General features: G+C 39.5%; 2 protein-coding genes across 2 annotated transcripts; both read right to left on the minus strand.

The window, feature by feature from the left end:
* Positions 1–1,931: 1,931 nt before the first annotated feature.
* On the minus strand, positions 1,932–3,434 carry LOC110922636. The gene is made up of 2 exons (XM_022166893.2): positions 2,807–3,434; positions 1,932–2,256 (listed from the first exon to the last, which is right to left on the minus strand). Exons 1-2 carry the CDS (start codon positions 3,422–3,424, stop codon positions 2,194–2,196), a joined length of 681 nt encoding a protein of 226 aa, XP_022022585.1. The 5' UTR covers positions 3,425–3,434; the 3' UTR covers positions 1,932–2,193.
* Positions 3,435–6,231: 2,797 nt separating this feature from the next.
* LOC110924354 (cilia- and flagella-associated protein 58-like) lies at positions 6,232–7,801 on the minus strand. The gene is made up of 3 exons (XM_022168371.1): positions 7,690–7,801; positions 6,913–7,604; positions 6,232–6,855 (listed from the first exon to the last, which is right to left on the minus strand). Exons 1-3 carry the CDS (start codon positions 7,799–7,801, stop codon positions 6,232–6,234), a joined length of 1,428 nt encoding a protein of 475 aa, XP_022024063.1.
* Positions 7,802–27,224: the final 19,423 nt, after the last annotated feature.

A 27,224-nucleotide genomic window follows, 5' to 3' on the forward strand; every position in this document is an offset into this window, starting at 1 on the left:
CCTTCTGAGTGGATGAATACCCCATGAAGTAGCAGATATCACCCACAGCTTCAAACTTGACGAGATTTTCTTGAGTGTTCAACAGAGTGCACGAACATCCGAATGGCCTGAAGAAATCTATAAGAGGCTTTCTTTTGAAGAGAAGCTCGTATGCTGTCTTTCCATGAGGTTTCACGATGAGCACCCTGTTCAGAACGTAGCATGCTGTATTAACTGCTTCAGCCCAGAAGATAATTGGAAGCTTGGAGTCCACCAGCATGGTTCTTGCAGCTTCAATCAACGTTCTGTTCTTGCGTTCAGCGACTCCATTTTGCTGAGGAGTTCTGGCTGCACTGTATTGAAGATGAATTCCTTTTTCTGTGCAAAATGATATGAAGGTCTAATTTTTGAATTCAGACCCGTTGTCGCTTCTTATGGACTTCACTTTCCGTTTGGTTACGTTCTCTATCAAGGGAATGAATGCCTTCAATATTTCAGCAGTCTCGCTCTTTGCTTCAAGAAAATATACCCACGAAAAACGAGAGAAATCATCTGTTACAACCAAACAATAAGAGCTTTTAGCAAGACTTTTAACACTGATAGGACCAAACAGATCCATGTGCAGTAACTGAAGTGGTGCAGAAATCTTGTTCACTGCTTTGGTCTTGTGAGGTTTCTTATGCTGTTTTCCCTGGGCGCATGCAATACATTTTTCAGAAAATGGAAATTCTTTAATCGGAAGACCTCTAACTAAGTTTAACTTAGATAGTTTATTCATATTTTTGAAATTGACATGGCCCAGTCGTCTATGCCAAAGCAGTGACTCCGATTCTGAAGCTTTAGAGATAAGGCATGTTAGATTGTCATTTGTCTTGGCATTCTTCATGTTGAGCACATATGTGTTGTTCTGTCTTGGAGCAGTAAGCATGATCATTTCTGCAGGAACAACATAACCCGGCTTCAGGAACAGGCATTCCATGTCATTGAACAACACTGAGATTCCTTTATCACACACTTGAGAGACGCTCATGAGATTATAGCATAACTCTGGAACATAGTTGACATTTTCCAGCGTGAGAGCTTCGGATACTACATCGCCTACTCCAACAATCTTCCCTCCCTTTTCGTCTCCGGCAAAGGACACGAAGTCGCCATCAATAAAGCGGAAGTTCTTCAATAGTTCTTTTAACCCCGTCATGTGTCTTGAGCATCCGCTGTCGACGTGCCAGATGTATTCCATGAGCATTCGAAGCCATTTCTGGAGCTTATTCTGATATATACAAATATACAAATATACAGATTAGTTTGATTTAGGAACCCAAATCTGTTTCATTTCAAATCTATCGTGGTTTTGACCCACTTTGACCTCTTTTTGTTTCCAAAGATACGCAGTTGAATCAACCAGATTTTTAACAGATTTCTTAAGATAATTTAGTTGCTGCGTGACGTTTGTAATAAAATCATGTTCTGGTCTAGGAAACTTTTTGGTTTTACAATGTTTCGCTGTATGTCCTAAATGACCACAGCGAAAACATCTTTTATGTCTGGGTCTTTTGGTGTGAGAAGATGATGTATGTGATGAGAGTCTTGAACTTTTTGCTTTCTTCATTTTCTTGTCCACTCTGCTTTCATCTTCGGGAAATTCTTCATCACTGTCTGAATCGAGTGAGCTTTCAGACGTGTTGTCCTTGCTTGAATTTTGTTCTTCACTTGCTTCACAACTTGAACATTCGAAGCTTTCATCACTTGTTGCTTGATCTTCAGTTGAGATTTCTGAATGCGAACTTTCTGATGTCTGTTCGTCTTCTGTGGTAATGGCGCTTGATTCTACATTATCTTGATCTTCAGTAGCTTTCTTTTCTGATTCTGTCATACCTGTTCTGGAAGGAATAAATTCGGGAATTTCCTTTGTAAGGAATTTTCCAAAGCTATTCCTTTTTAATTCTGGCACAAATACAGGAGATTCACAAGCAACATTATCATCACGACACGCATAATTCAAACCATGACATTCAGACACATAAGGTTCATGATCACGGGTCTCAAATGTAGGCACATGGCCCTTACAGTCATCCACAGATTTAGTTTTAGGCACTTGGCCATTACAGTCATCCATCCTACTTAAACTATTACATTCATCCTTAACATTGTTTTTAGAACAATTCCAGACGAACCAGTTAACGGTGGAATAACTGTCGCCTGAATAACCAATTCCTATTTTTGACCCTCCGCAGTCTCCATCATCATCGCACACATCTTCTTTACACTCAATGGAATCTGCATTGCTTTTAGAACAGTTAGCAGTTGTCTCATTTTCATAAAATTCATTTTGTTCAACTGAGGCCTTTTCATTTATGAGATCATTTTCGGGATGAGGAGTAGGCATAGGCACGTAGTTTTTGCTGTGAGGCGGAAAGAAAAGTTTTCTTTCATTTCCGTGCCTATCCTTATAACCAATCCCGTCTTTCACAAACGTTGGTCGTTGGCAATTTTTGATGTCAGTAAAGGCCTTTTGACTGACATTCCATTTATCTATTATAATCTGGAGTTTGTTCTTTTCATTTAACGCTTTTTCTAACCTTTCAGTAAGATCATTTATGATAAAATCTTTTCTAAACACAAATTCTTTAAGAGTTTGCATTTCAGCCAAAGTTGAGTTCAACTTTCTCTGATATGCAGCCTCATTTTGTTTAAGCTCATTATTAATTTTCAAAGCTTTGTCCTTTTGCCTTTCAAACTCCAGATTTAGGAATTTATAATGTGCCACGACATCAACGCATGCTTCGGAGCATAACTTCTCCTTGAAACTAAGTGGAATACTATTTACCAAGTCTTTGTCAGCCTTCTCTTTTGATGCATCTGCTTTCATGGCTGTAGCTTGAACTTTATCCTTTCCTTTCTCAGCATCTTTTTCAGCTTTATCACCAGACTCCACTGAAGGCAGAATACCTTTCAATCCCTGGTCAGCATCATTGTTTCCAGTTGGGATTCCCGTTGTCTGCTTCTCAAAGTGCTTTGCAGATGATTCACTAGAGATTTTGGCCATCAGTGCTTTGTTGACTTGTTCCTTAGCTTCAGTGATCTCTTCGCTCCAGTCATAGTCTTCAACAACCAAAGCCTTCGGCGTGCTGGGAGAAGCGTTGCTTTTGTTCTCTTCGGCAGTGATCTGTTTAGCAGCAGGAGTAGCTTCACTGTTTCCCTCTTTCAACATCGGACAGTCACGCTTGAAGTGTCCAAGATTCTTACAGTTGTAGCACCTCAGCTTAGACTTGTCAAAACCAGCTTTTCCAAGACCTAATCGCTTGCCTGTCTTGTCTTGAAACTTCTTCAATCTCAGAGTGATCATGGCCATTTGCCATTTCAGATCCATTTCTTCCATATCATCTGGATCAACCTGATACATGTCTTCGGCAGTAAACATCTCCTTCCTCAATTCCCCAGACATTAGGGCTTCATAGCTGCTTAGGAAAATGTTGAAGAGTGCCACATTCTCGGTTGAAACTTTCAGTGCTTGAGTATCGACAGTGATCGTTTTCTCAACAACTTGTGGGGCTTTAGATGCGCTTGCGGAAGCATTTGCATAAATTAGATCAGAAGCTTGTGGAGTAATGCCCCCTGAAGCGAGAAACGCTACATTCTTCAGTCCTGCTGAAGGTTGAGTTGCTTTAGGTTGATATCCAGAAGTGTTCATCTCTCTCTTGTTTACATCCATTTCAAATGCCCTTAGAGTATTGATCAGATCTGACAGAGTAACAGGATTAGGATTGTTGAGGAAATCCTTCTTGATCATCATACACTGCAGGCTCCATTCCTTGGGGAGCGAATCAAGCAATTTCTTTATTGCAGCACGATTGGTTACAGGATTTCCAGCTTTCTTCATTTTGGTCATCATGTTTAGGAAGCGGCTAATGTGATCAGACAAGCTCTCTCCACGGACTCCGCAGAACATGTCGTATTGCTTCTGCACCATATCTCTCTTGCTTTCGATCAGTTCTTCATTTCCTTCATAATACTCGATCAATGCATTCCAGAGTGCATTTGCAGTTCGGTGTTCTTCAAACATGTTGCAGTCGTTTGTTGATAAAGCCATGGTTAGAGCAGCGTGTGCACGACGATCACGTTGAATGAGGGCTTTGTCTTCGTCAGTGAAGGTGGTAGCATCGTTGTTAGGAACCACTACATCTCCTCTAACTACCGTTGGAACGTGAGGTCCGGCCGTAACGGATAGCCACAGATTGTAATCCGTGTACTCGAAGAACGATTGAATGCGAGTTTTCCAGGTGCTGAAGTCTTCCGCTCCTTTCAACTTTGGTGGGCGAGTTGTGGTTCCAGTTTCAAGTTCCGCTTGAGCGATTGGACTTAGTTGATTTAGCGACATTTTTCTTAGTTTTTGAGGAACGTTGGCTGAAACAGTCTTTAATTCGCTGACAAACCAGTTAAAATCGCCGGCGAGCGATGTAGATTATGATCTCTGAAAACTTGTTCGCTGTCTTCGCTGATCTGATATCTGGCTAGTTCGCTGTCTTCGCTGTCGAGATGCTAGATCCTGCACGAACAACTACGCTGTCTACGCTGACAAATCAAACATCAAACGGAGTTAGATTATAATTGCCGGAAACCGTGATAGGAACGCTGTGATTCGCTAGCACGGTTCTCGAAGTCGCCTTCGATAAAATCGCTAATGGGTCAAATGATGCTATATCGCTGATGATCAGCAAATTCGCTCGAACGATAGTCGGCTAACTTGCTGATTATGCGATGAAACAGACAACGATTCAGACAAAATCGCTATCTTCGCTACGTTTAATGATTATCTTCGCTATATTCAAAATTATCGTCGCTGTGTTCAAAAATATCGTCGCTGTATTCAAAAATTCATCGCTACATTCAAGTTAACTTCGCCAACCAGAGGGTTTATCACGAACTAAAACCCTCTAATCACTCAAAAACAGCCCAAAAACCATGTTTTGATGCATCAAAATGACCAAAATGACTCCCTAACCAAGTATTAACAACAACCTATCAATTAAACACACCAAATCAATCCATTTTAAGCCCAAAAATTTTAAAAAAAACCTTGAAACTTTGAAAAACCTTCAAAAGCAATGAGAAATCTTAACAAGAACACAACAACCAAGAGCACAAAGGCTCTGATACCAAATTGTAGATCCCTAAACGTATCCGGATCACAGTGGTTGGTTGTTTTAGTCCAAAACACCTATTGATTAAGTGTTTGAACTATATAAGGTCAAGAAATATCAAGAATGATGATGAAGGTGAAGCTAATGGATTGATGAATACAACTAGTGTTGTATTGAATCCAAACAGAAAGATATAATCAATAAACAACCTTGGAAATCAGATCAAAGCTCAATAAGAATGTAAACAACACTTCTATTGCACCAAGAGCCAAAAGCTTGAATGTGTTACAATGCTTGGGGTATTTATACTAGCATCCTGACTAACCAGCAAATTTATAAATTTGCTGGAATCTTAACTACACTAGGTCAGGAATATTACTTCTAGATAATTACAAAACAACCCCTAAACATTCAAAAGACATACAAACTACAACTAAACTAATCCAGTACAAGTACCAACGATCTCACATGCTCTAACAACCTCTACCTCTCCTTGTTGTTTACCATATAAGTAAATGACAGTAGGGTTAGAAAGGAGTACCTGATCAACAGGTTGTTTTCCAGACGACGATGCTTCATAATCAACTTCATCCTCCTGCTCATTTATTTCATTATTCATCAGCTCATCCACTCTTTCTTGAACATTTGGTTCACTGATTAATAAACCCGAAGCACCTTGATCATTGTCGTCATCGCCTTTGTCATCTTTATCAGACTTATCATCAGCTTTATCATCTTTATCATCATAATCATCTTCATCTTCTTCTTCATCATCTCCGAACAACTCTCTATCAGAATCTTCATCCGCAATCTCTCCACGTGCTATCCTTCCTTTTCTTTTTAGATCAAGAAACTTTAACAACTTTGCCACTTCTTTTGAATTGTATGGCACAGGGTAAGCATTTCCAACTAACACAAATTTGTCAGTTGTATACTCCAGCAGTAGTACTTCCCTTGCTCTTCTTCTTCTTTGAATAATTTCAACTCTTCGAAGAACCTTTTCAACAATTATAGGCTCAATAGGCTCACAAACAATCAAGTATTCTGGTTCATGAGGCTCTTCAGCTTCAGCTTCAACCATCTCTTGATCATCTTCAACAACCTCTTGTTCTTAAACCTCAACCACTTCAATCATTTCAACATCAGGTTGCGAAGAAGAACCTCCAACCTCTGGTTGACTCGAAGATGCATCAACTACCTCAACCTCTTCAACTATTCCTTTGTTCTTTAGGTTGGCTTCTTCAGCTATTTGACGTTCACGTTCCAATCTCCTTTCGTTAGCTCTTATCACATCAATTTCATCAAATGCAGCATGAATGTTCATCTTCAAATGACTTTCAACTACAGCAACCAGCATCTGAAGTTGTTGATCTTTCATTACTTTGTCAGCTTTCATAGCTTCCATCTCCAATTTCATAGCCTTCATCTCATTTGACGAAGCTTCACTCATCTCATTGAAAAGCTGATTTAATGTTTGATTTACATTCTCCAGATCCTTTATCTTGGCGTTCAAGGAAGATATCTCTTGAGTTAACGAATCAAACACTTTAGAATTTCCCTCGACATCATCCTTCATTTGGTTCATTCTTTTCTCCTTTTCAACCAATGCTGCAACTACTTTATTGTGAGCTTCCATCAAATCATTAATTTGACTTTTCAGCATATCACGTTCTTCCTCAGCTTTTGCTTTCTCTTTCTCCAGTTCATTAACTTTCTTAATCAATTCTTTAACCGCCTAATCATTGAACATATCACTTTCACCTAGAAGATCTTCTGAGAATATACCAGTAACCGAACCAATATTGTCAAAGTCAAAATTAAAATCTTCTACTTTCTGATGTGATGACTGAGGAATATCTTGTTGAACAGGTTTTGGACTAGCAGCTCTGAATCCAGTGATCTCTACTTCATCATTTGTTTTCTCTTCTGTTACAACAACTGGAACTTCTTTTGTTTTTACCTCCGGTTCTTTTGGAACATCAACACTTGGTGATTTTTCTTTCTGAACATGTTGAGCTGCCTTCCCTTCTTTATCTTTTTGTGTCTCAGCTCCTGATTTCTTTGATCTGACATTTCTGGGAATTATACCAACTGGAGCTGCCTTTTGTTTCTTTCTCTTTTTCTTTGACTTTTCAGGATCATAAGGAGAATCTTCTTCATCTGAACCCTTTTGTTTCTTTGACGGTCTTTTCTTCAACTGAACTTTTCCTTTACCAACAGTTTCAGGAATTAATTCAGATTCAGATTGAGTAGCTTTAGAATCTCCATCACTTGAACTCCTTAAAGCTTCTGTTTCTGGTTGAACCCTTGTAACCTTTTCAGCGTGAACACTTGTTCCTTGAGCTTGTTGTGCTGCAATCTCCTCATTCTTTTTCAAATAGCTTTCCAAAGATTGCTTTAATAAATCAGCACCTTGTTCAATCACCACAGATGGCTCTAGAACTGTCTCATCAATTAACTTCTGCTGTGGCTCTCCAGAAGACCCTACAAGACAAACATAGACAACAAAATTAATAACATTTAAATAATATGTGATCTAACTATCTTAATGCTCCCCCTTTCACTATACCCTTTTCTCCTTCTTTAGGAATAACAACCGCAGGGGATGACTTAGGTGTCCTTTTCCTTTTTCCATCTCTAACATGCCACCACCTAGTCTTTTTCTCTACCATCTCATTCATCTTTGAATCTTCATTGTCTGAGTTACTATCGTCATGCCTCCATTTATCGTTTTCAGGAGCAACTTATGCTTTATCTTTTATTCTGCAAATCATCTGCTTGGTTTTCTCATCCTTATCTTTTGTAATTCTTCCTATTGTTGTCTTATTTACAACACTCATCTCCATCACATCCTCACAATCCTTCGGAAGATCTTTGATTTTGTCATTTAGTAACATCATGATGAATCTAGGATACATGATGTACTTATCTGCTCCAGCTTCGCAATTCTCCTTCATGTATTCAAAGATCACTTGTGAAATGTTGTACCTTCTGTTTAACACCAAGCTTGTTATCGTATTCATGATGTAATCAGCAACCTCATCATATGCTCCCTTTCTATGTCCCATTGAGTGTATCATGCAGTGCATTAAGTACCTATATGCTTTGGAGAAGCATCTTTTGTACATTTTTCCATTAATGAACCCAGTAAAACCCATTCTACACCACAAACCTTTTACAAGACGTTCAGACATGATTGTTGGATCATTGTCAGAATCTTGTAAGTCAAGAACTCTCCTCACATCTCCTACATCAAACTTAAACTCCACATCTACATCTTTTCCAGCTTGATCCTTCTTTCTCAATACTGCATGTATCATCTTGTCTGAATCTTCATATCTAGCAGTGTTCCAGAATGTTCTAACATGTGATTCATAAATCACAGTTTTATCAGACATAGCTTTAGCTATTCTGCTCTCTCTAAAAAACGTTGCCATCTTTTCTACCACAGTACTGGTGGTTGATTCAGAATCAATTTCACAAGGTATGTTATGACTCTTGTCTTTCTCTTTTCCTCGTCCCTGTAAAAATATTCAGTGAAAATTATTCAAACAATAACATGAAAATTCTAAAAATTTTTCTAACACTTTGAAATTTCTATGTGACAACACTACAGAATCGACTGGTCTGGTCGATCGAAGAGCATTACTGTTCGATCGACTGAGAATGAATATAGTGACAGTGCCTGGTCGATCGGCTGGTCCAGCCGATCGGCTGACAAAATGTGACAAAGAAGTTCTTACATATGGTGTCCGATCGGCTAGCAAACGCTCTTCGATCGGCTGACAAACTTATGCACAGAAATCTAAGTGTGTAAAGAATATTATCCTTTCAACAAGTAATGCTGCCCTATAGACTAACAAAAGCTTTTCAATAGGAGAGCAATTCCTGTTCGATCGGCTGGTCCAGCCGATCGGCTGGCACATTGCTGTTCGATCGGCTGGTCTAGCCGATCGGCTGACTATGCTGTCATTGCTGTTCGATCGGCTAGCAATTGTTGTTCAATCGGCTGGTCTAGCCGATCGGCTGGCAATGCTATGATCAAACAGTATTCTTCAAAGGATTCAAACACACAGATTTCACAGTAAACATTTAGCACACATTTCAAGGCATCATTGAATTATCAAATATCTCAACACAAACACATGATCTTCATTGCTACTCGATCGGCTAGCACATTGCTATTCGATCGGCTGGACTAGCCGATCGACTAGCACATTGCAAAACCACATTCCAAGCACTTAGCACAATCAAAGCACATTTTTCAAGACATGAACTACCTAATGCAACAACAACTAAAACACATTATGATTGTTGTCCGATCGGCTGGGCTAGCCGATCGGCTGGCGTCTTCGATGAAGAACAGTTTGAAGAACATAAACAGATGATTCAAAAATTTTATGCTAATTATTACAAATTGAGCACAGATCTATGTTCCTAATGTTGTCGCGATCAAAACCCTATGTTCATTCTTGTCTAATTCGTCTTAAACAAGGTCTAAATTCATGATGAACATGCCGACTGCCGTAACATCTTAATCTTAGATCTATCAAGTTTTAGCATGATTTTTCAGAAATTGAACCGGTAAACTTAAAGATCTTTGCATTACGAACAAAACCCTATAACTAGATTTCATCAAAACATCCTAAATCTGAGAAATGAAGTCCGACAGGTATGAACATGAAGAACACGAAAAATTTCAAAGATTTTGATGTTAGAAAACACACCTTTGCCATTTGGGATGATGAGTAAGCCAACAAATCAAATATATTGATGCAAAGAGAGATGAAGATCAAATGAAAACAGTGTAATCAGTGAGTCGGCTGAGAGTGTTTTTGGTTCGATCGAAGTGCGAAAAAGAACAAATGAAGCATGAACTCCAATTTATAGTGTGTCAATGAACCGGCTAGGCAGTTCGATCGGCTGGCCTATTCGATTCAAGGCACTTTGACATTTAAACCGATTTGACTTTTTGACCTTTTTCACATTATCAGTGTTCGAGAAATCCACTTAAGTATCTAGGTCCAAGTTAATGACCCTAGGTACTTAATTTGTCGACCAAGTTCAACTTAATGACCTTGGTTGACCCGAAGCAAAAACAAACTGATGTTTTTTTTAAACATTTTTCTGAAAACTTTACAAGTTTCAACTTAATGAACTTGCATTTTGACTTTTTATATTCTTTATTTGTATCAAGATTAGCTCCCAACTTGTTTTTCAGCTCAAAATAACTTCCTGCAACTTGCATCAGACTGTGAATCTGAAGATCAATCCTCCGCTTTGGTTTGTCAAAAAAAAAAAAAAAACCAGAAGTGTAAAATCTTTTTGAGTTTTCAATGCAAATTCTAAACTATAAAAGTATAACTGAAATTGAAAGACAGAATGTTAAGAAATAAATCTATTTACAAACATATTTTTGATAAGCGTGTCAGGGAATCATATCAACTTTTTAGACATGTTACAAGTACCGTTAAGCTTCATTTCATATTCAGGATTAAACAATTCACCTCGATTGTCGATATACTGATCCATTTTAAGTTTTCTCACAGATTTCAATTTATTCAGGATACGATTTAGATGTCTTATAAACTTAACTCATTCATGTGTCCCACCTTTTGAATATACTCCCGTATCAAGTTCCCAGTATTCAGTCTTACAGGTGAGTATACCACAGATGATATCTGTAAGGGGTTAAATGCGAGGGCTATGAGAGCTCAAGTCGATACTTCCGTATACGCAGAGAGATGACGGCTTCGACTTTTCGGTGTGTCCCCTTTAGAGGATCTTTTGATTTCAACAGCAGCGACTATCAATTTTATTGTTTCATCAGCTTGCTGACGGTGATGCTATGTTTCAAGCATTTTGCGGAAAGTATTATTCGGGGACTAGGTCAGAACTTCCATTCAGCAGAAGTCCCGGAATAATACCCCAGATATCACTGAGTATAAAGACCTAGTATCTCAGAATAAGGGACCTATCAAACAAGATTTCAGGGGTTACCTATATATCCAAATAGTGTTCCCCACAAAGTAAGTCTCGTTATGAATTTTTAAGTTTATATCCCGAACAAATCTATTTACTGTGTAAAAACCTATCGACACATCATTAGTGAGACTGTTTAAACCTTTTAAAACTTTACAAATCTTTAGCATACCGTAACAGTCTAGCTGATGTACTATCATTTTCCCTTTTTACACAAGCTCTTTTTCATTTTTTATTGTTTTTGGATTTTGAAATTTTATCATGTTTTTGGCTTTTTGATTTTTAATGTTTTTGGATTTTCTAAAAAGTATATACAGATATACCTATCTCCCCCTAAAGACCAAAACATGTAAAAAATCGACAAACCATTGCAGATAGATTATCAACATCATCTACAGTGGTATCCTCATCAACGCTAACAATCCCATCCTTCACCGACAAAAGCATCATACCATTCAGTTTTAAAAGATATTTAAAACGTGATCTATCAAATGCTTTGGTATGTAAATCAGCTTTTTGCTCGTTAGTGTGGATTTTCTCAATTCGTATCAACTTTTTCTCGAAACAATCGCGAATAAAGTGATGACGAATTTCTATATGTTTGGTTTTAGCGTGATGTACCGGATTTTTTGTTATATTAATTGCGGCCTCATTATCAACATAAAGAGGAGTGTTAAGAAATTGCAAACCGTAATCGTGCATCTGTTGCTGTATCCACAGGATCTGAGAACAGCAACTGCTGGCAGAAATGTACTCTGCTTCACATGTGGATAGCGCCACAGACGTTTGTTTCTTATACTGCCAGGTGACCAAGCGAGGTCCAAAGAACTGGCATCCTGCAGTTGTTGATTTGGCATTGACTTTGCAGCATCCGAAATCCGAGGCGGAATACCCTTCGAGCGTAAAATCGCCTTTTCTAGGATACCACAACCCCAACGATGGAGTTCCCTTCAGGTAGCGTAATATCCTTTTCACAATGATTAAGTGCGAAGCTCTCGGGTTAGATTGAAATCTTACTGCGAGGCACGTCGGATACATAATGTCGGGTCTTGAAGCAGTTAGATACATCAAAGAACCAATCATGGAACGATAAAGTGTTTCATCTGCCCTGTCTCCGGTGAGATCTGGGTGAATCCCATGATTTGTTGCTAATGGGGTTGCCGCAGGAGTAGAACCTGACATTCCAAATTTCTCTAGAATATCATGAACGTACTTTGTCTGGTGTATGAAAATTCCTTCAGGAAGTTGATCAACTTGGAGTCCCAAAAAGAATTTCATTTCCCCCATTGATGACATTTCGAACTTTTGCTTCATCACTTGTTCAAAGTCTTTGCACAAGTCCTCATTTGTTGACCCAAAAATTATGTCATCCACATAAATTTGTACTATCAGCAGGTGACCATCGACTATCTTTGTGAAGAGAGTGGCGTCTATTGTTCCCCGGATGAAGTGATTGGCTAGCAAATGCTGAGATAATGTCTCATACCAGGCTCTCGGCGCCTGGTGTAAGCCATATAACGCTTTATCCAAGAGATACACTTTATTCTTGTGGTGTGGATCGACGAAGCCCGGTGGCTGTCCCACATACACTTCCTCCTTCACTTTGCCATAGAGAAAGGCCGACTTCACATCAAGCTGGTAGACTTTAAAGTTTTTCCATGATGCAAATGCTAGGAAAATTCTGATTGCTTCTAGTCGTGCCACAGGAGCGTACACTTCGGTAAAGTCAATTCCCTCCTGTTGACTGAAGCCCTGAACAACAAGTCGAGCTTTGTTTCTGACCACTACTCCTCTGTCGTCCCTCTTACACTTGAACACCCATTTGGTGTTAATTTTCCTGTGACCTTCTGGTAAATCCACCAGTTTCCAAACACCTAATTTCTCAAACTGATTCAGCTCTTCTTGCATCGCGTTGACCCAAGAATCTTCAGTAAGCGCCTCTTTGTACGTTCGAGGTTCAATCTGCGAGATAAAACAACATAGTGAAAATTCATTTTGTAGAGGTGCTACTGATGAATAAAAACTAGTAAGCCCTTGGTCAATTTGATGTCTGGTGCGAACTCCTGATTGAAGCTCTCCGATGATCAGCTCCTCTGGATGATATGAAAGAGTTCTAGGCATTACTTCACTCGGAACATCTACATTGCTTTCCAGATTAGTGACATTTTGATTTGCACCTTCTTCACTGATAGGATCTGCTTGATCTAAGATCTGGATTTGCTCCCCCTCAGATTCAGAATCCCCATGATCAAAAGTTGGACCAATATCAGATGTTGTGTCATCATTTGTTGCCGTCTGATTCTCTGGAGTTTGTGGAGTATCATCTTGTTCACCAGCATTACTAGGACCTGCTTCATCATCATTTGAAGTTTTCTGAGATTGCCTAGAATACTGTTCTGGAAATCTTTCTTCTGATAACTCATAGTCTCAAAGAATATCCAACTCATCAAAGAAATCTTCTTCATCTTCAGGTTCTTCCATCACATCAAATGAATCCCACAACGTGTCATAGTGATAACGCCATGAATCTCCTGGGTTCTGAGGCGGCATCATATTACCTTGACATTCAACATTTGCAGCTTCAATAATCCGCTTTTCACTTGGCACGAAAACACGACGCAAAGGACTTGCATATCCAACAAATATACCCTCAATGCATTTCGGGCCAAATTTTCCAAAAGGTTCTATCACCGTGCAGGGTGACCCAAACGGTTCAAGATACTTCAAGTTAGGCTTGCGGTTATTGATCATTTCAAAACATGTTTTGTTGAATTTCTTCACGGTGAGAACTTTGTTGAGAGTATAGCATGCGGCAGAAACAGCTTCAGCCCAAAAATTTATTGGAAGTTTTGAATCTGTGAGCATAGTTCTGGCTGTCTCGATTAGTGTCCGGTTTTTGCGTTCTGCTACTCCATTTTGCTGCGGAGTGTACGAAGCACTAAACTCATGCAGTATACCTCTTTCTTCACAAAATTCTTCCATCTTGTGGTTTTTGAATTCATTACCATTATCACTTCTGATTCTTCGGATACGTCTCTGGTACAAATTCTCAATCTTTTTGAATAACGCCATCAGACTGTCAAATGTTTCATCCTTTGTCTTCAAGAGAGATATCCAAGAAAATCTAGAATAATCATCAGTGACGACCAAGCAATAGTAATCTCCTGTAATGCTTTTGACATTCACAGGACCAAATAAATCCATGTGAAGTCTTTCCAGAGGTCGTGAAACTGAATTGACTTGCTTTTTGGGGTGTGACTTTTTCTTCTGTTTACCTTTGATGCAACTTATACACTCCCCTTCTAGATGAAAACCTTTGATGTGAACTCCTGTAACCAGATCATTGTGCACCAAGTGATTCATTTTTCGAAGATGTATATGCCCCATTTTTCGGTGCCATAATCTTGACTCCTTCTCAGTTGCTCTTGACACAAAACAATGAGCCTGACCTGTTGTTGTCGTTGCTATGCTCATATCCAATACATACAGGTCGTTGACTCTTGGTGCCCTCATGATCACCCACTCCTCAAGTACAACAAATCCCGGTTTTAGTATCAAACACTCTTTGTCAGTGAAGTGAGTGGTGTACTTTCTGTCACAGATCTGAGAAATACTTAGTAGGTTGTTCTCCAGCTCAGCAATGTAATTGACTCTTTCAAACGTTACAATCCCATTGGATAACGTTCCTTCACCAACTATACGACCACCTTGATTGCCCGTGAATCCAACATATCCTCCATTTATATTCCTCACATCGTATAACAATGCAGTCTTCCCTGTCATATGTCTGGAAGCTCCACTATCCATGATCCATCTTGAAACAAGTTGTGGAAGATCCTGCATATAAACAACCATGATTAGAACATATCAAATTTAAGATGCCGATACATGCTTCGCGATCAAGGAAGCTCCGGCAATTCAAATTGTTTAGTCAAACATCGAGTCCACCCAGGCCTCATCAGCCTTAGGTGTAACTTTGACCCTTGCAATTTGAATTTTGAAATTTTCAGCCTTGAGAGGTGGAAAATTTGCATCATAATCAACCGTAATTGATTCTTCAGCCTTTTTCACCTCGGAAGTTGAAATTTTCTTCTCACTTTTTGGTTTCCAAACTTGTTGAGATAATGGAACACTTTTCTTTTCAGGAACACTCATCTTTACCGATGTGGTAGAAGATGATTGTTTTTCCACTTCAGAAAACTTTGATTTTGGCCCACTTGCTCTCATTTCAGTAACTTTCGGCTTCCATGTTTGTTGAGTTGTAGCGACCCGTTTGTAAAATTTATCATTTTTAATTACCACCTTCTTTACGGGTTCAGTTTTGACTTTGGTGTTGTCATTTTTCAAACTCTTTTTCTCAACAATCAATGAAGCCTTTTCTTTCTCATCATTTCTCTTCTTTTGATTTTCAACAACATCAGTCTTAGACTTCAAGTTGGTACACTTTCATGCAATATGCCCAACTTGATTGCATCTGAAACATGTTCGGGTGTCAACAACCCGACTTGTGCCTTCAGACTAAGGTTGTGAGGCTTTTTCCTCAAAGAATTCTTTGTTTGATTTTGAAAAAATTTCAGGTTCTTCATTTGAAAATGAACTCGAACTGTTCACAAACACTTTCTTTTCAATAAACTTCTTGTTTTGAACATTTTTCTTCTGATAAGACTTACCCCCCTGATATCCACCCGACCAATTTTTTCGATTGTTATTAGAAAAACGTGGAGGAATAACGGGTTTCTTGTAGTAAGCTTTATCTTTTTCAAAATTCATTTGTCTTTTTGTTTGGTTCAAACTCTTCACTTCTGTCAACCCAACTTCGATCAATTTGTAAACATTTTTCAATTTGTTGACATTTACATTCTCAATCAGAAACTCAGTATCCGAAAACAACTTATCTGAACCCAACATCTTGTACATGACAAGATTTGGTTCTTCATTTAAGTTGTTATTGGATTTTTGTTTCGGAATGTATTTATCCAAGAAACAACCATCATCTTCATTTGAATCAGACTCTAAGACACTTTCTGCCATGCTTTTGACAATATCAGTCTGAACACTATCATCAGATGATGATGATGAGAATGTAACATCAATCGACTCTGGAAGTTTTATTTCATCTGAATTTTCATCATCATTAACCAGTCCGGACTTTTTCTTTGAAAAATTGTTTAAAACAGGTGGTGGGACTTGATGATATCCCACTCCAGTTCCGTCCGAAAATACATCTTCGCCAGCTTTGTTTTTCCTGATGGGTTTGGGAACAATGTGCTGCAGAACAAAGCTTGCGGAGTTGTAGCTGGTTAATTTTAATTGGATGCGTTCATTTTCGATTTTTGCTTCTTGGAACTGAAGCTTCAGATTAGCAATTTCATCCAATTGTTTGTTTATTAGCTCCTCTTTCACCCTTAACACACCCGACAGTTGAACATTTTCTTTTGTTGTTTTCCCATTTCGATCATCCGAATCTTTAACCGTTTGCTTAAGCTTCTCAAAATTTTCAGTGATGTGACGATTTTCAAGAATGAGTTTTTCATTTTCTTTCTTAGTTCTTTCTATGTCACTTTTATCACTTTCAATTTTTTCAGTTAATTCTTTTGCACGATCATTTGAAGCTTTTAGCAATTTATCCCGGTTTAAGATTTGGTTTTCAACCTCTCTGACTCTTTTTGTCAGATCTTCAACCTTTTTGTTGTTGAGATAAGCGATAGTACTACAATCTTTGCAATTTTTCATGCAATTCTTGCAGTCACTTTCGCTTTTGTCTTTCTTACCTGACACTATTTTCATGTTTATCTGACTGACCTTGGCGTTTGACTCAGTTCCAGAACTAGAATCTACCTCCAGTTCTTTTGCAGCTAGAACTTTGTCTGCCATCTTCATCAGATTTTCGGCTGTGAGCTCCTGTGATGTATCTATCACTCCATCATCGATCTTCTTTTCTGCCGATTTCGCCTTTTCTTCTTTCTCTTCCATTTTCTTTTCACTTTCACCCCACCATTCTCTTTGTCTAGCTTCCTCTTCTTCAGCATATTGCTGAATGATTGCATCAACACTGAGTGAACTTGGATCGATTGCGATATTACCTTGAGGATCAAGATAACATTCTCTATCTGGATCCCACCTTTTAGCCCTTTTTGCTTCTTTGTAAATGGTATAGATTCTGCTTACTTTTGTTTGGGCTTTCATTCTTCTGTTCACAAACTTTTCTTCTTCTGTTCTTGTATCTTTGAACGGAACAATCTTTCCTGCTGTGAATGCGTAACCAACTGCATCTTCTTCAGGCAATATCTCACTCCAGTCGTATCCCTCATCATCATGAATGACTGCTAGAGCTCTTGACTTTTCCTTATCTTTTTCTTCAATCTGCTTCAGCCTTGGAGGTTCCGACTTGTTCTGATGATAAATGGCTTTCTTATAGTAATCTTCTCGGAACGGATTAGCAGACTCATCAGCATACTCGTTTCTGCACTCTCGTTTAAAGTGACCTTTTTGTTTGCATTTGAAACATGTCACTTTAGACTTATCGAAGCCCAATTTGGTAGATGGACCACCAATTGTTTTCCTGCCGGTTATTTCCATGAAACGTTGTGCTCGACGAACAGCACTGGCCATAGCCCAACGAATATCGATTAGCTCCATTTCTTCAGGGTCTATTTGATCGTAATCTTCCTTCATCAGGTTGGTATTGCCAATTTTTCCCAGCGACTAACCCTTCATATGACTCTAATACAGATGCTAAGAAGATCATCTGTTGTTTCGCTGATTCCTCACTGGAATTTTTACCATTTTTCAAATCAACAGCGATATTACATTGAAAGACATTCTTTGGTGCAGTTTGCTGTTGGTTTGATGTGCTTGAAGATGGTCCTTGACTTGTAGTGTTGGAAGACATTCCTCCATGAAAACCACTATGTGAGGTTTCTTGAGTCATTGGTTGTGAACTTTCTGCAGTGAAGGCTGTTTTCGGAGATCCTGTCTTTTGCATCAAGCTCTTTGGATAATAAAGTTCCACATTGTGTTGATATAACGAGTGATTGACTTTATGTGTTTTCTTTATTTCGAGCTCATGACTCTCAAGTTTCTCTATCAGCAAATCAACTGTTAGAACACTTGGCTGAATTGTATTCTTGATCATCATTGCGAAGTATTGCCAATCCATTTCGTCAGGCAAAGAATCAAATAACTTGTCTACAAGCTCTTCTTGAGTAAACACAATCCCATGCCTGGCCAACTCTAGCTTTAGATGCCCGAAACGTTCAATCATTTTTGGAACAGACTCATTTTTAAGACAACTGAACAGATCAAATTCCTTTTTAGCAGTTTCTTTTTGTTTTTAATGATTTCTGCAGTACCGACACATTTCTTTTGTAATTTATCCCAAAGATCCTTTGCGTTTGAATAATCAATCAGTGAGATAATATCTTCTCTCACTGATTGGTTAATCAAAGCTAGACATTTTTGTTCAGCCACAAAATATTCAATCTCTTCACTTTCTGACATGTTCTCAAAGTCTTCTCTTCCATTGTTAAAACCATTTTTTAAGCTTTTCCAACTGGAGTACGCGAAAGCTTTCAACCATTCCTCGAATCGTTTTGCCCACCGATTATAATCTTCAATTGCTAACAGCTTTGGTGGCTTATTGTAGGTTCCATAAGCGCTTTCCACACTAAGTGCTTCCGACAACGTCTTTCTCGTACTTGGAGTATTCTCATTTGTTCGGTTTGTTGAATTATCTCCACTATCACCAGCAAACGCATACATTTCACTGAACGGGTTCATGAATTCTTCCATTGTTAAGTACCTGAGATGTTTATCAAACACTTAGAAAAATTTTGGATTTTAAAGATTGTAAACACAAGAACACTTGAATCAAATGGCTCGTTCGATCGACCAGCTGGTTCGATCGGCTGATAAACAGTACACAATTACTGTCCGATCGAGTGGCGTATTCGATCGAGTGGCGTAGTCGATCGAGTGGCGTATTCGATTGGCTAGCAATATGATTTCAGCAACAATACCAAGAGTCAACAATGCTGTCCGATCGAATTACTCGTTCGATCGGCTAACACTGATGATGTCAGCAACACTTTCTAATAGAAAATATCTGAACGGTTATGCAACTTGGAATGATGACGTCAGCAAGTACATGAATCGTCTAGGTCGTTTGACCGGCTGACATCAGCAAACATGAACAGTTTTCCATATATTTTGATCAATTTAAACAAGTTTTAGATTGAATCTGATTGTGAAACTTTGTAGGATTGTAATTCTAATGATTGCGATTCGACTGATAGCAAATTTGTCAATTTTTAACTGTAAAATCTTACTGAATTTTAAGTTTTTCTGGTTTTATGATGTAAAAGTGAAAAATAAAGCAAGATCTGAGAAGAGTATAGAAGAATCGGTCAAATTTCCGGCAAAATTTGAGTCGGAATGATAGAAACAACAAATTTCCGGTGAAATTTGTTTCTGAAACAGCAAACACGACTTGAATTCCGGTGAATTCGTCTCTAAATCAACAAGAACGGCTTGAATTCCGGTGATTCGTCTCTGTAGATCTCGATTCAGCTTCCTAAAGCTCTGATACCACTTGTTGGTCCCTCGGATGGGATCTTCTTGTTCGTAAATGTAGTTGAATCGTAAAGTGATCAATGCGCGGAATTCATGTAAACACATAGTAGATATACAAAGACAACATTCTACTTTGAATCACTGTCTGATATTCTATTCAATGATGTGAAAATGTACAGGAGCCAGAAAGAACTCAGACATACAAAAGGTAGGTAGCAAGTGAAAGTGTCAAAAGGTTCTAAATAAACTGACCTACCAGCTATTTATAGGCAAGGACAGAATAAGATAGTGTTGGCCGATCGGCTGGACTAGCCGATCGGCTGACAATGCTAACCGATCGAGTAGCCTGCTCGATCGGCCGGGTTGTCCGATCGGCTGGGCTAGCCGATCGGCTGGCAGCAACAGCACTTAACAAAAACTTCACCGATTCTGTCCTGCTTTACATACACACATACAAAATATATACACAACTATACAAAATATGACTACATGTTGACGGAAGCTACAGACGTTATTGCACTAACATAATCTATTTATTCCGAGTTTTACCCCTCAGATTATCATTTTACGGCAAAGACTCATATAGAGTCCTTTGACCCCAAAGATTCACATCTTTCGCTTTCTATACTTACTCTAAGTATTTATTTGATCATAAAACTCGTTTCCAAACAACCTTTAAGGGTCGTTTGCTCAATTTAGCTTACAAGGGCATTTTGGTCATCTTTAACCCTTCTTTTACGACGAATGACCTTTTCATGAGATATTTGACCAAAATCCCATATTGGAACTATAATATTGTTTTGAAATCACTATATTTCTAAAAAAACAATAAATATAGTTTAAATTATTTGGCTTACCTATTACGGTATCCAAATGTCCATTTTTGACTTTATTTAACTCTTATTGAACCTTAAGTTCTAATTGACTAGTTAACCTATTACGCGTACCTGGCTCGGATCAATATATTGACCCGTTTTGATACCTTGCTTTAATAATCTCTAATTAATAGCGATGCAATTATCCTTCCTCTATTCACTCTTGTTGAAGAAACACTGGTTTAATCGACCGGAATCAATTGAACTAGGGGGTTTGAATCTGCATAAAAAGGTTAGGTCTTCTCGTTTGATTCGGGGGCGAATGATCTTCTTCCTCGAAAACTAACTTTAAAACAAATCGCCACGGGGAGAATGGGGGTTCTCTCCGTGACCACCCTCTTGTGTGAGAATAAGTACAGGTTTTGATGAAGAAGAAGAAGTATTAGTAAAGTGAAGTGAGAATAACTTAAGGAATTGTACCTAAATTATCCTTTATTTATAGCCGAAGTTTGGGCGGGAAAGTTTGTTTACGGAGAACGTAACGGAAAGTAATTTCCGCAAGCGGTTATTTTCCCCACCGTTAATCACTAACGGGTGTGTGTGCACACGGATCGTGGTCATGATCAATGGCTGGGGTGATGCCATGTGGAAAGTGGGCAAGTGTGGATCTTCCTTTAATTTGGTGCCATCATTGTGACTTTGAGGAGTGCCTAGGATGATGCCACGTGGCCATTCGGTTATAACCGAATGGTTATGCACGATAAAGCCTTCTAGAATGATTACAACTGTAATCCTATGTGGCCCTTCCTCATGCTAATTCTGTTATGACAGGAAGGTTATTTTTGTTCAAGTCTGAATGGCATTTGTGCGGAGATGCAGGTAGGATTTTATCCTATTTGTTGCATGAGAGCTCGCGCAAGGATAGATTATCTCTATCTTGGTGCGTGGATGTTAAAATCGGCTTTCTTTTAAACTCTCCTCTTTAGAACCAGTGCGCTGCCGCGCAAGGTTCCTTGGAAGAAGTTCATTGGTGATGAAGTTGTGGTATGGTCCTGAACACCTGTGCAAGGTTTTTGGGACCTTATCCCTTCAAGTCCCCCCAGTCTAGTTTTGCTCCTATGCAAATAAGTGGAGCACTGGACTATAAGAGATGAGTGTTTTTGCTATGTGGAGTTTTTTGGCGCGAAAATGTTGAAAATCTTCTTGGGGAAGATTTTTCTTGATGGGAATTTTTCATTGTGTTAGAATGATTTGTTTTTTAATCATGAACTGTCTGAAGTGATGTGCCCCTTGTGTGCCATTGAGCAGGAAATGAACAGGTGTTTTGACTTATCACCTTCTTACTGAAACTATAGCTTCTCGGAATGCGTGTAGGCGCTGTCAGAGATCATTTAATGAAATGGATGATTACTGCGATGCCGCCGTTTCATAAAGTGTTGATGTGACAGTAATCATCATAACTTCTGCCATTCCTCTTAACGATGCTGACGTCAACTCATTTTAGTTATATATTCATATGGAGGTTATTGAAACTTTACCTGATTTGGCAAAAATGAGAACCAGGTGAAGATTCCGTTCACGGAGGGTATCTGAAATTCTGAAGACCTTTGATGCTGCTGAAGCTTTGCTTCAACTTGGAGGTCTGCCATCAAAATGGGTTGCCGAAAGTAACATTCCTTCTTTGTATTCAGGGGAGAATTATGCCTCCTGTCGTTCTAGAGGTGAAAATGGTGAAGGGGTTACTCGATTGTCGGTGAATGTCCTGATGCAGTCTTTTCTGTCTGATCGGAGGGGACGGTGCTCGGTGGTGTACCAACGGCGTCAAAGTGGTCGACTTTCTGTAACTCCGGCTGATATCCCTATGACTGCTTTTACTATGGTTGGTGGGGAGGGTGAAAACCCATGGGTTATCAACCCTCATCCTCTCGAGTGGTATGGTGAAGCACTTCATACCCCTTTGGAGGTGTTCGACATGTTTCCGGATCCCTAGCTTATTTTGTATGTTTATTTCTGTAAATGTTTTTTGATGCACTGTTGTGCTTGTATACTTTTGTTCTTGTGTCTGCTGCACAAGTCACTTTTTTGGATGCACTGTTGTGCATATAATTTTTTGTTAATGCGTTTGATACGCAAGTAACTGCCTTGAATATATTATGTGTTTGGATTACAATATCTTGCATGTGTATAATTACTTTATTTAAGTAAAGCGAATAAAGATGGTATGAAGCTCATGTGTGAACGTAGGTCTGGATTGCACATAGGACTTGTATCCGTAGACTGTTCATGAGACTTGTAATGTTGTACCACAGTGTTTTCGCGCATACCAAAAGGAATTGCGTGCATTTTGTAATGAACAGTAGAACATAATAAGAGTAAGCTTTGTATTGATAAGGCGCGGGGCCAATGGATACAAAATGAATAATTAAAATAATTATGTTGCCTGCGCATGTGTTCGGCTATTGTATGAGGCGGTTAGGGTGGTTACATGTAGCACCTGCGCAGTTGTTGCGCGTTCCATGTGCGTGGTAGATCTGTTCCATCGAGCCTCTTTAAAGTATATGCGCCTTTACCCAGGACTTCATGGATGACATATGGATCCTCCCATTTAGGCGCTAGTTTCCCTGGTTTTTCTGCGTTGGATGCCTCATTGTCGCGAAGGACAAAATCTCCAGGGACAAAGGTGCATACGCGTACTCGAGCGTTATAGTACTACTCCAACTTTGATTTATACCTGGCTTCTGCAATGGCTGCGTTCTCGCGCCTTTCTTCAAGAAGGTCTAGGTCAATTCGTCGTTCTCGCTTGTTGTCTTGTTTTTCCATCGCGATCATACGTGGTGATGGGAGGCCGACTTCAGCTGGTATTACCGCTTCTGAATCATAGACGAGGCTGAATGGAGTTTCACCTGTACTGGTTTTTGGCATGGTGCGGTGAGCCCATAAAATGCTTGGGAGCTCGTCCACCCACCCCCTACGCGCGGTCCCCAGCCTTGCCTTGATGCCATCCACTATTTGCTTGTTCACGCTCTCAACTTGCCCATTTGCTTGTGGGTGTGCCACAGAGGCGAAGCTGTGTTCAATGTTCATTTCTTTGAACCATTTTTGTAGGTCCTCGGACACGAAGTTTGTGCCGTTATCAGAGATGATGCGCAATGGTAACCCGAATCGACAAATAATGTGTTCCCAGATGAATTTGCGAATCACCATTGTTGTAGTCGATGCGAGAGCCTTCGCTTCTACCCATTTAGTAAATTAGTCTACTGCTACTACTATGAACTTGACTGCGCCTGGCGCATCGGGGAAAGAACCGACAAGGTCGATGCCCCATTGTTGAAAAGGCCAAGCTGAGGTGACTGGGACCAGAGGGTTCTTTGGGCAGAGCGTCTTTGGGGCATGGCGTTGACATGCTGCACACTTGCGCAATAGTTCTACCGCATCTACGTGCATACCTGGCCAATAATAACCTGCATTCATGATCTTTGCAACTACCATGCGCGGGCCCGCGTGGATTCCACATAACCCCTCATGAATTTCGCGGACTAAATATTGTGCATCAGTCTTATCTACGCATCATAGAAGTGGGCCCATGAATGATTTGCGGTACAAGATATCATCCGCCATTTCGTAGTTTAACGCCTTGTGTTGAATTTTCCTGGCTTCCGCCTTTCCCTCTGGAAGGATCCCATGTTGCAAGTGCGTAATGATTGGGGACATCCAAGATGGATTCCCGACCTCTATGATGTTTACTTATCTTAAGGGAACAGATGGGTTAGATAATACCTCGATGCGGACTTCCTTCGCGAGGTGTCTGAAGCTTGTAGCAGCCAGTTTGCTTAGCGCGTCTGCGTGTTTGTTTTCAGTTTTGTTGATGTGGACTATCTTGAAGGTTTGAAACTGGTTGATAAGGATTCTTGCTTGTTCCAAATATAAAGCCATGGCTTCGCCTTTAGCGTCGTAATGACCATTGACTTGTTCTGCTACTAATTTGGAATCGACATGCGCTTCGAGGTTCTTTGCTCCCATCTTGAGTGCCAGGCGAAGTCCCGCAAGAAATGCTTCGTACTCCGCCTCATTGTTGGTACTTTTGAAATCCAGGAGGATTGCGTATGTGAGCTCATGATTGTCAGGGCTAACCAGGCGAAGGCCTGCGCCTGCACCGTCATCGTTTGAGGCACCATCTGTATGTAATGTCCAAACCCTGTCATCGAAGACTGGTGATCGGAGTGTCGCGCTCCGGTCAAAGATAATATTTATAAGCCCAAATTACCCTTAACAATGTGTTAGTGGTAGTAAGGGGTCGATCCACGAAGAGTATGTGGTTTGTGTATAGATTCGAATAAATTATAAACAATTGTCACAATTATGAAGCTTGCTAAAATATTTTTGGGTTTTTGTTTAATTGAAAGATGTGAAATTGGATTACTAAAATTGAATTACTTACTTGACAACTACTACTTAACGATTGCACGAATTTTGGATATTAGAACAATAATAATAAAAAGGAATCACACCCGGTTTCGGTAATTATTAACCTAGGATTCCTACAAGTTCTAGTTTCAACTCAATTGCATTTGATTAACGGATTTAGTGTACCGTGACTTAGGTGCTACTAACTATCAATGCCCCGAAGAACGGACAAAAAGACACTTTGTAATCAACACAAGTAAATCCTAACAATGATAATGCACAATTACATATCACCGTTTCGTGAAGTCATAACTTTTAACATCGCTCGACAATTCACGAATTCGCAACAAATGTAACACTATTATCAAGAGTTTCAAAAATCAAATACAAATTGTCACTAAGTTAAAACAAGAACAATTCGAAACCCTAGAATTAACAACTACCTACACCGGGGTGAAACCGAGATGATTAGCCGCTCATGGTTGAAGAAGCTTGATCACCGGATGTTTGGAACGCGGAAGGATTCATCTTGAAGCTTGCTTGAATGGAGAATGGTGAAGGTTAGTGATGGACGGTGATGGTGGAAAATGGTGAGTGATTCGATGAACTAGGGTTTGATGATTGGTGGTTGTATTGTGATGATGGTGATGATTCTCGGTTGTAGAGATGATGATAGATGGAATGGTTGGTGAATGATAGTGTAAGAGGCTCCAAAAACAAGATTCAAACTCCTCCAAAAGTGTAACTCCCGTATTGGTTGGTCAACCAACCTTTTTGATTCGTTCCAACACCCCAAAACCCCAAATGTCGCGTTTCAGGTTTTGATGAACCGTCGCCGACGGTGGATGTGTCCGTCGGCGACGGTGTGTGGAAGTTTGAGAGTGGCCGACGGCCTAATTCGCTGTCTACGGAGAAAATCAGGCAACGGTCATATGTGCAAACCGTCAGCGACGGCCCCTATGGGCGTCGGCGACGGTGCCCAGATGTTGGGTTTTCTGTTTTTCGCGTTCCTTGCTTCCGGTTGACCCGTGTCGCTTCCCGGTGGTCCCGTTTTCGCTCCGGTAACCCGTAAAGCTCCCGAAAAGCTCCTTAAACTCCAGTAAACCTGCAAAACACAAATCTAATCAAGAGTAGGCAATTCGAAACTAAAACTTGTGTAAAAACATCAAATTAAACAATTACAATCACCAGTTTTCAACCACGTATCACATCCCCACACTTGTCTTTTGCTTGCCCTCAAGAAAATCTGCTTTTCACTTTCACGTGGGTCGAACAACGAATATACATCCCATTCCCGAGACAAAGGTTAAGGTCTAATGTCATGCTAAAGTTCAAACTCTTTACAATATCCAATGTATTTAATGGAAACGTGCTTTTAGACACACAAATGGTTACCCAAGATTAACCCGCCCGTAAAACTAACAACTCATGCATATCCCTCACAATGTGCTCTCCACTCGGCTTAAAATTCGCTAACATGTATAATGTATTAGCATTTCAACAATTAATCGCTCAAAACCGATTAGAACACGTACCCGCATAGGCTTGCAACTCAATCATTCTCCACTATCGAACACAAATACTAAGCACAAGTCAAAAGGTCTTTGAGGGGTTGTAACGGGGCTAGGTGAAGGGTAGGAAATAGGATATTTTTAAGGTGGCTAAAGTGATGAAAATTCGACTTTTTATTACAAAAGACTATCCTAAACAAAAGCAAACTATAAACATCCACTATGGGCAATAATCTTTCACCCTTTTATTCGATAACTACTAACGCTTCTTTTTGTGTTTTTCTTCCACAATTTTCAAGTCTTTTTCACACTTTTTTTTTGAACGAATCATAACAACTATACAAACTTAAGCTCCTATAATCGAATTTTCATCACAAGGGTTTAAAAAGAAAAGGTTTAAGGTTTATGGGCTATAGGGTGGTCAAACGAAAGGTTTAGGCTCAAAATGGGCAACTAAGGAGTTTGTTCGGGTAAGGATAGAAAAATGGTTTAAAGAGAAAAAGGTTTACCTAGTGCCTTAATCATTCTCATGCTTGTATTTGGTCTATAGTCTCAAACGTATCAAAAGTTGCAAGTTCTACAATACGCGACTAACGGTCCACTCAAACAAAGAAACATGTAAATGTGAATCTATGATATATAAGTGGCTCAAACCTCACGTATAAGGGTATGATATGTGATATGCATACATTGCTAGTTCCTTAGGCGAATTATTCCCAAATAACCACCTGCTAAATACCCGTTATGCTTATTAATTTGAACTTGACCATGACAAAAGACCAAATGGGTTGTGACATCCCTCGTTGACTTGGTTACTTGTG

This window comes from Helianthus annuus, chromosome 17 (assembly GCF_002127325.2).
Source record: "Helianthus annuus cultivar XRQ/B chromosome 17, HanXRQr2.0-SUNRISE, whole genome shotgun sequence".
NCBI lineage: Eukaryota > Viridiplantae > Streptophyta > Magnoliopsida > Asterales > Asteraceae > Helianthus > Helianthus annuus.

What these genes read in the sequence shown, in the direction of transcription:
- LOC110924354 (XM_022168371.1), bottom strand. Translation starts at nt 7,801, where the DNA reads ATGAATGAGATGGTAGAGAAAAAGACTAGGTGGTGGCATGTTAGAGAT. An exon ending in TCCTAAAGAAGGAGAAAAGG is followed by an intron (nt 7,605 to 7,689) that starts GTATAGTGAAAG and finishes TTTGTCTTGTAG; the next exon opens with GGTCTTCTGGAGAGCCACAG. An exon ending in ACTTTGACAATATTGGTTCG is followed by an intron (nt 6,856 to 6,912) that starts GTTACTGGTATA and finishes TTCAATGATTAG; the next exon opens with GCGGTTAAAGAATTGATTAA.
- LOC110922636 (XM_022166893.2), bottom strand. Translation starts at nt 3,424, where the DNA reads ATGTCTGGGGAATTGAGGAAGGAGATGTTTACTGCCGAAGACATGTAT. An exon ending in AGAAGGCTGACAAAGACTTG is followed by an intron (nt 2,257 to 2,806) that starts GTAAATAGTATT and finishes AAAGCAATGCAG; the next exon opens with ATTCCATTGAGTGTAAAGAA.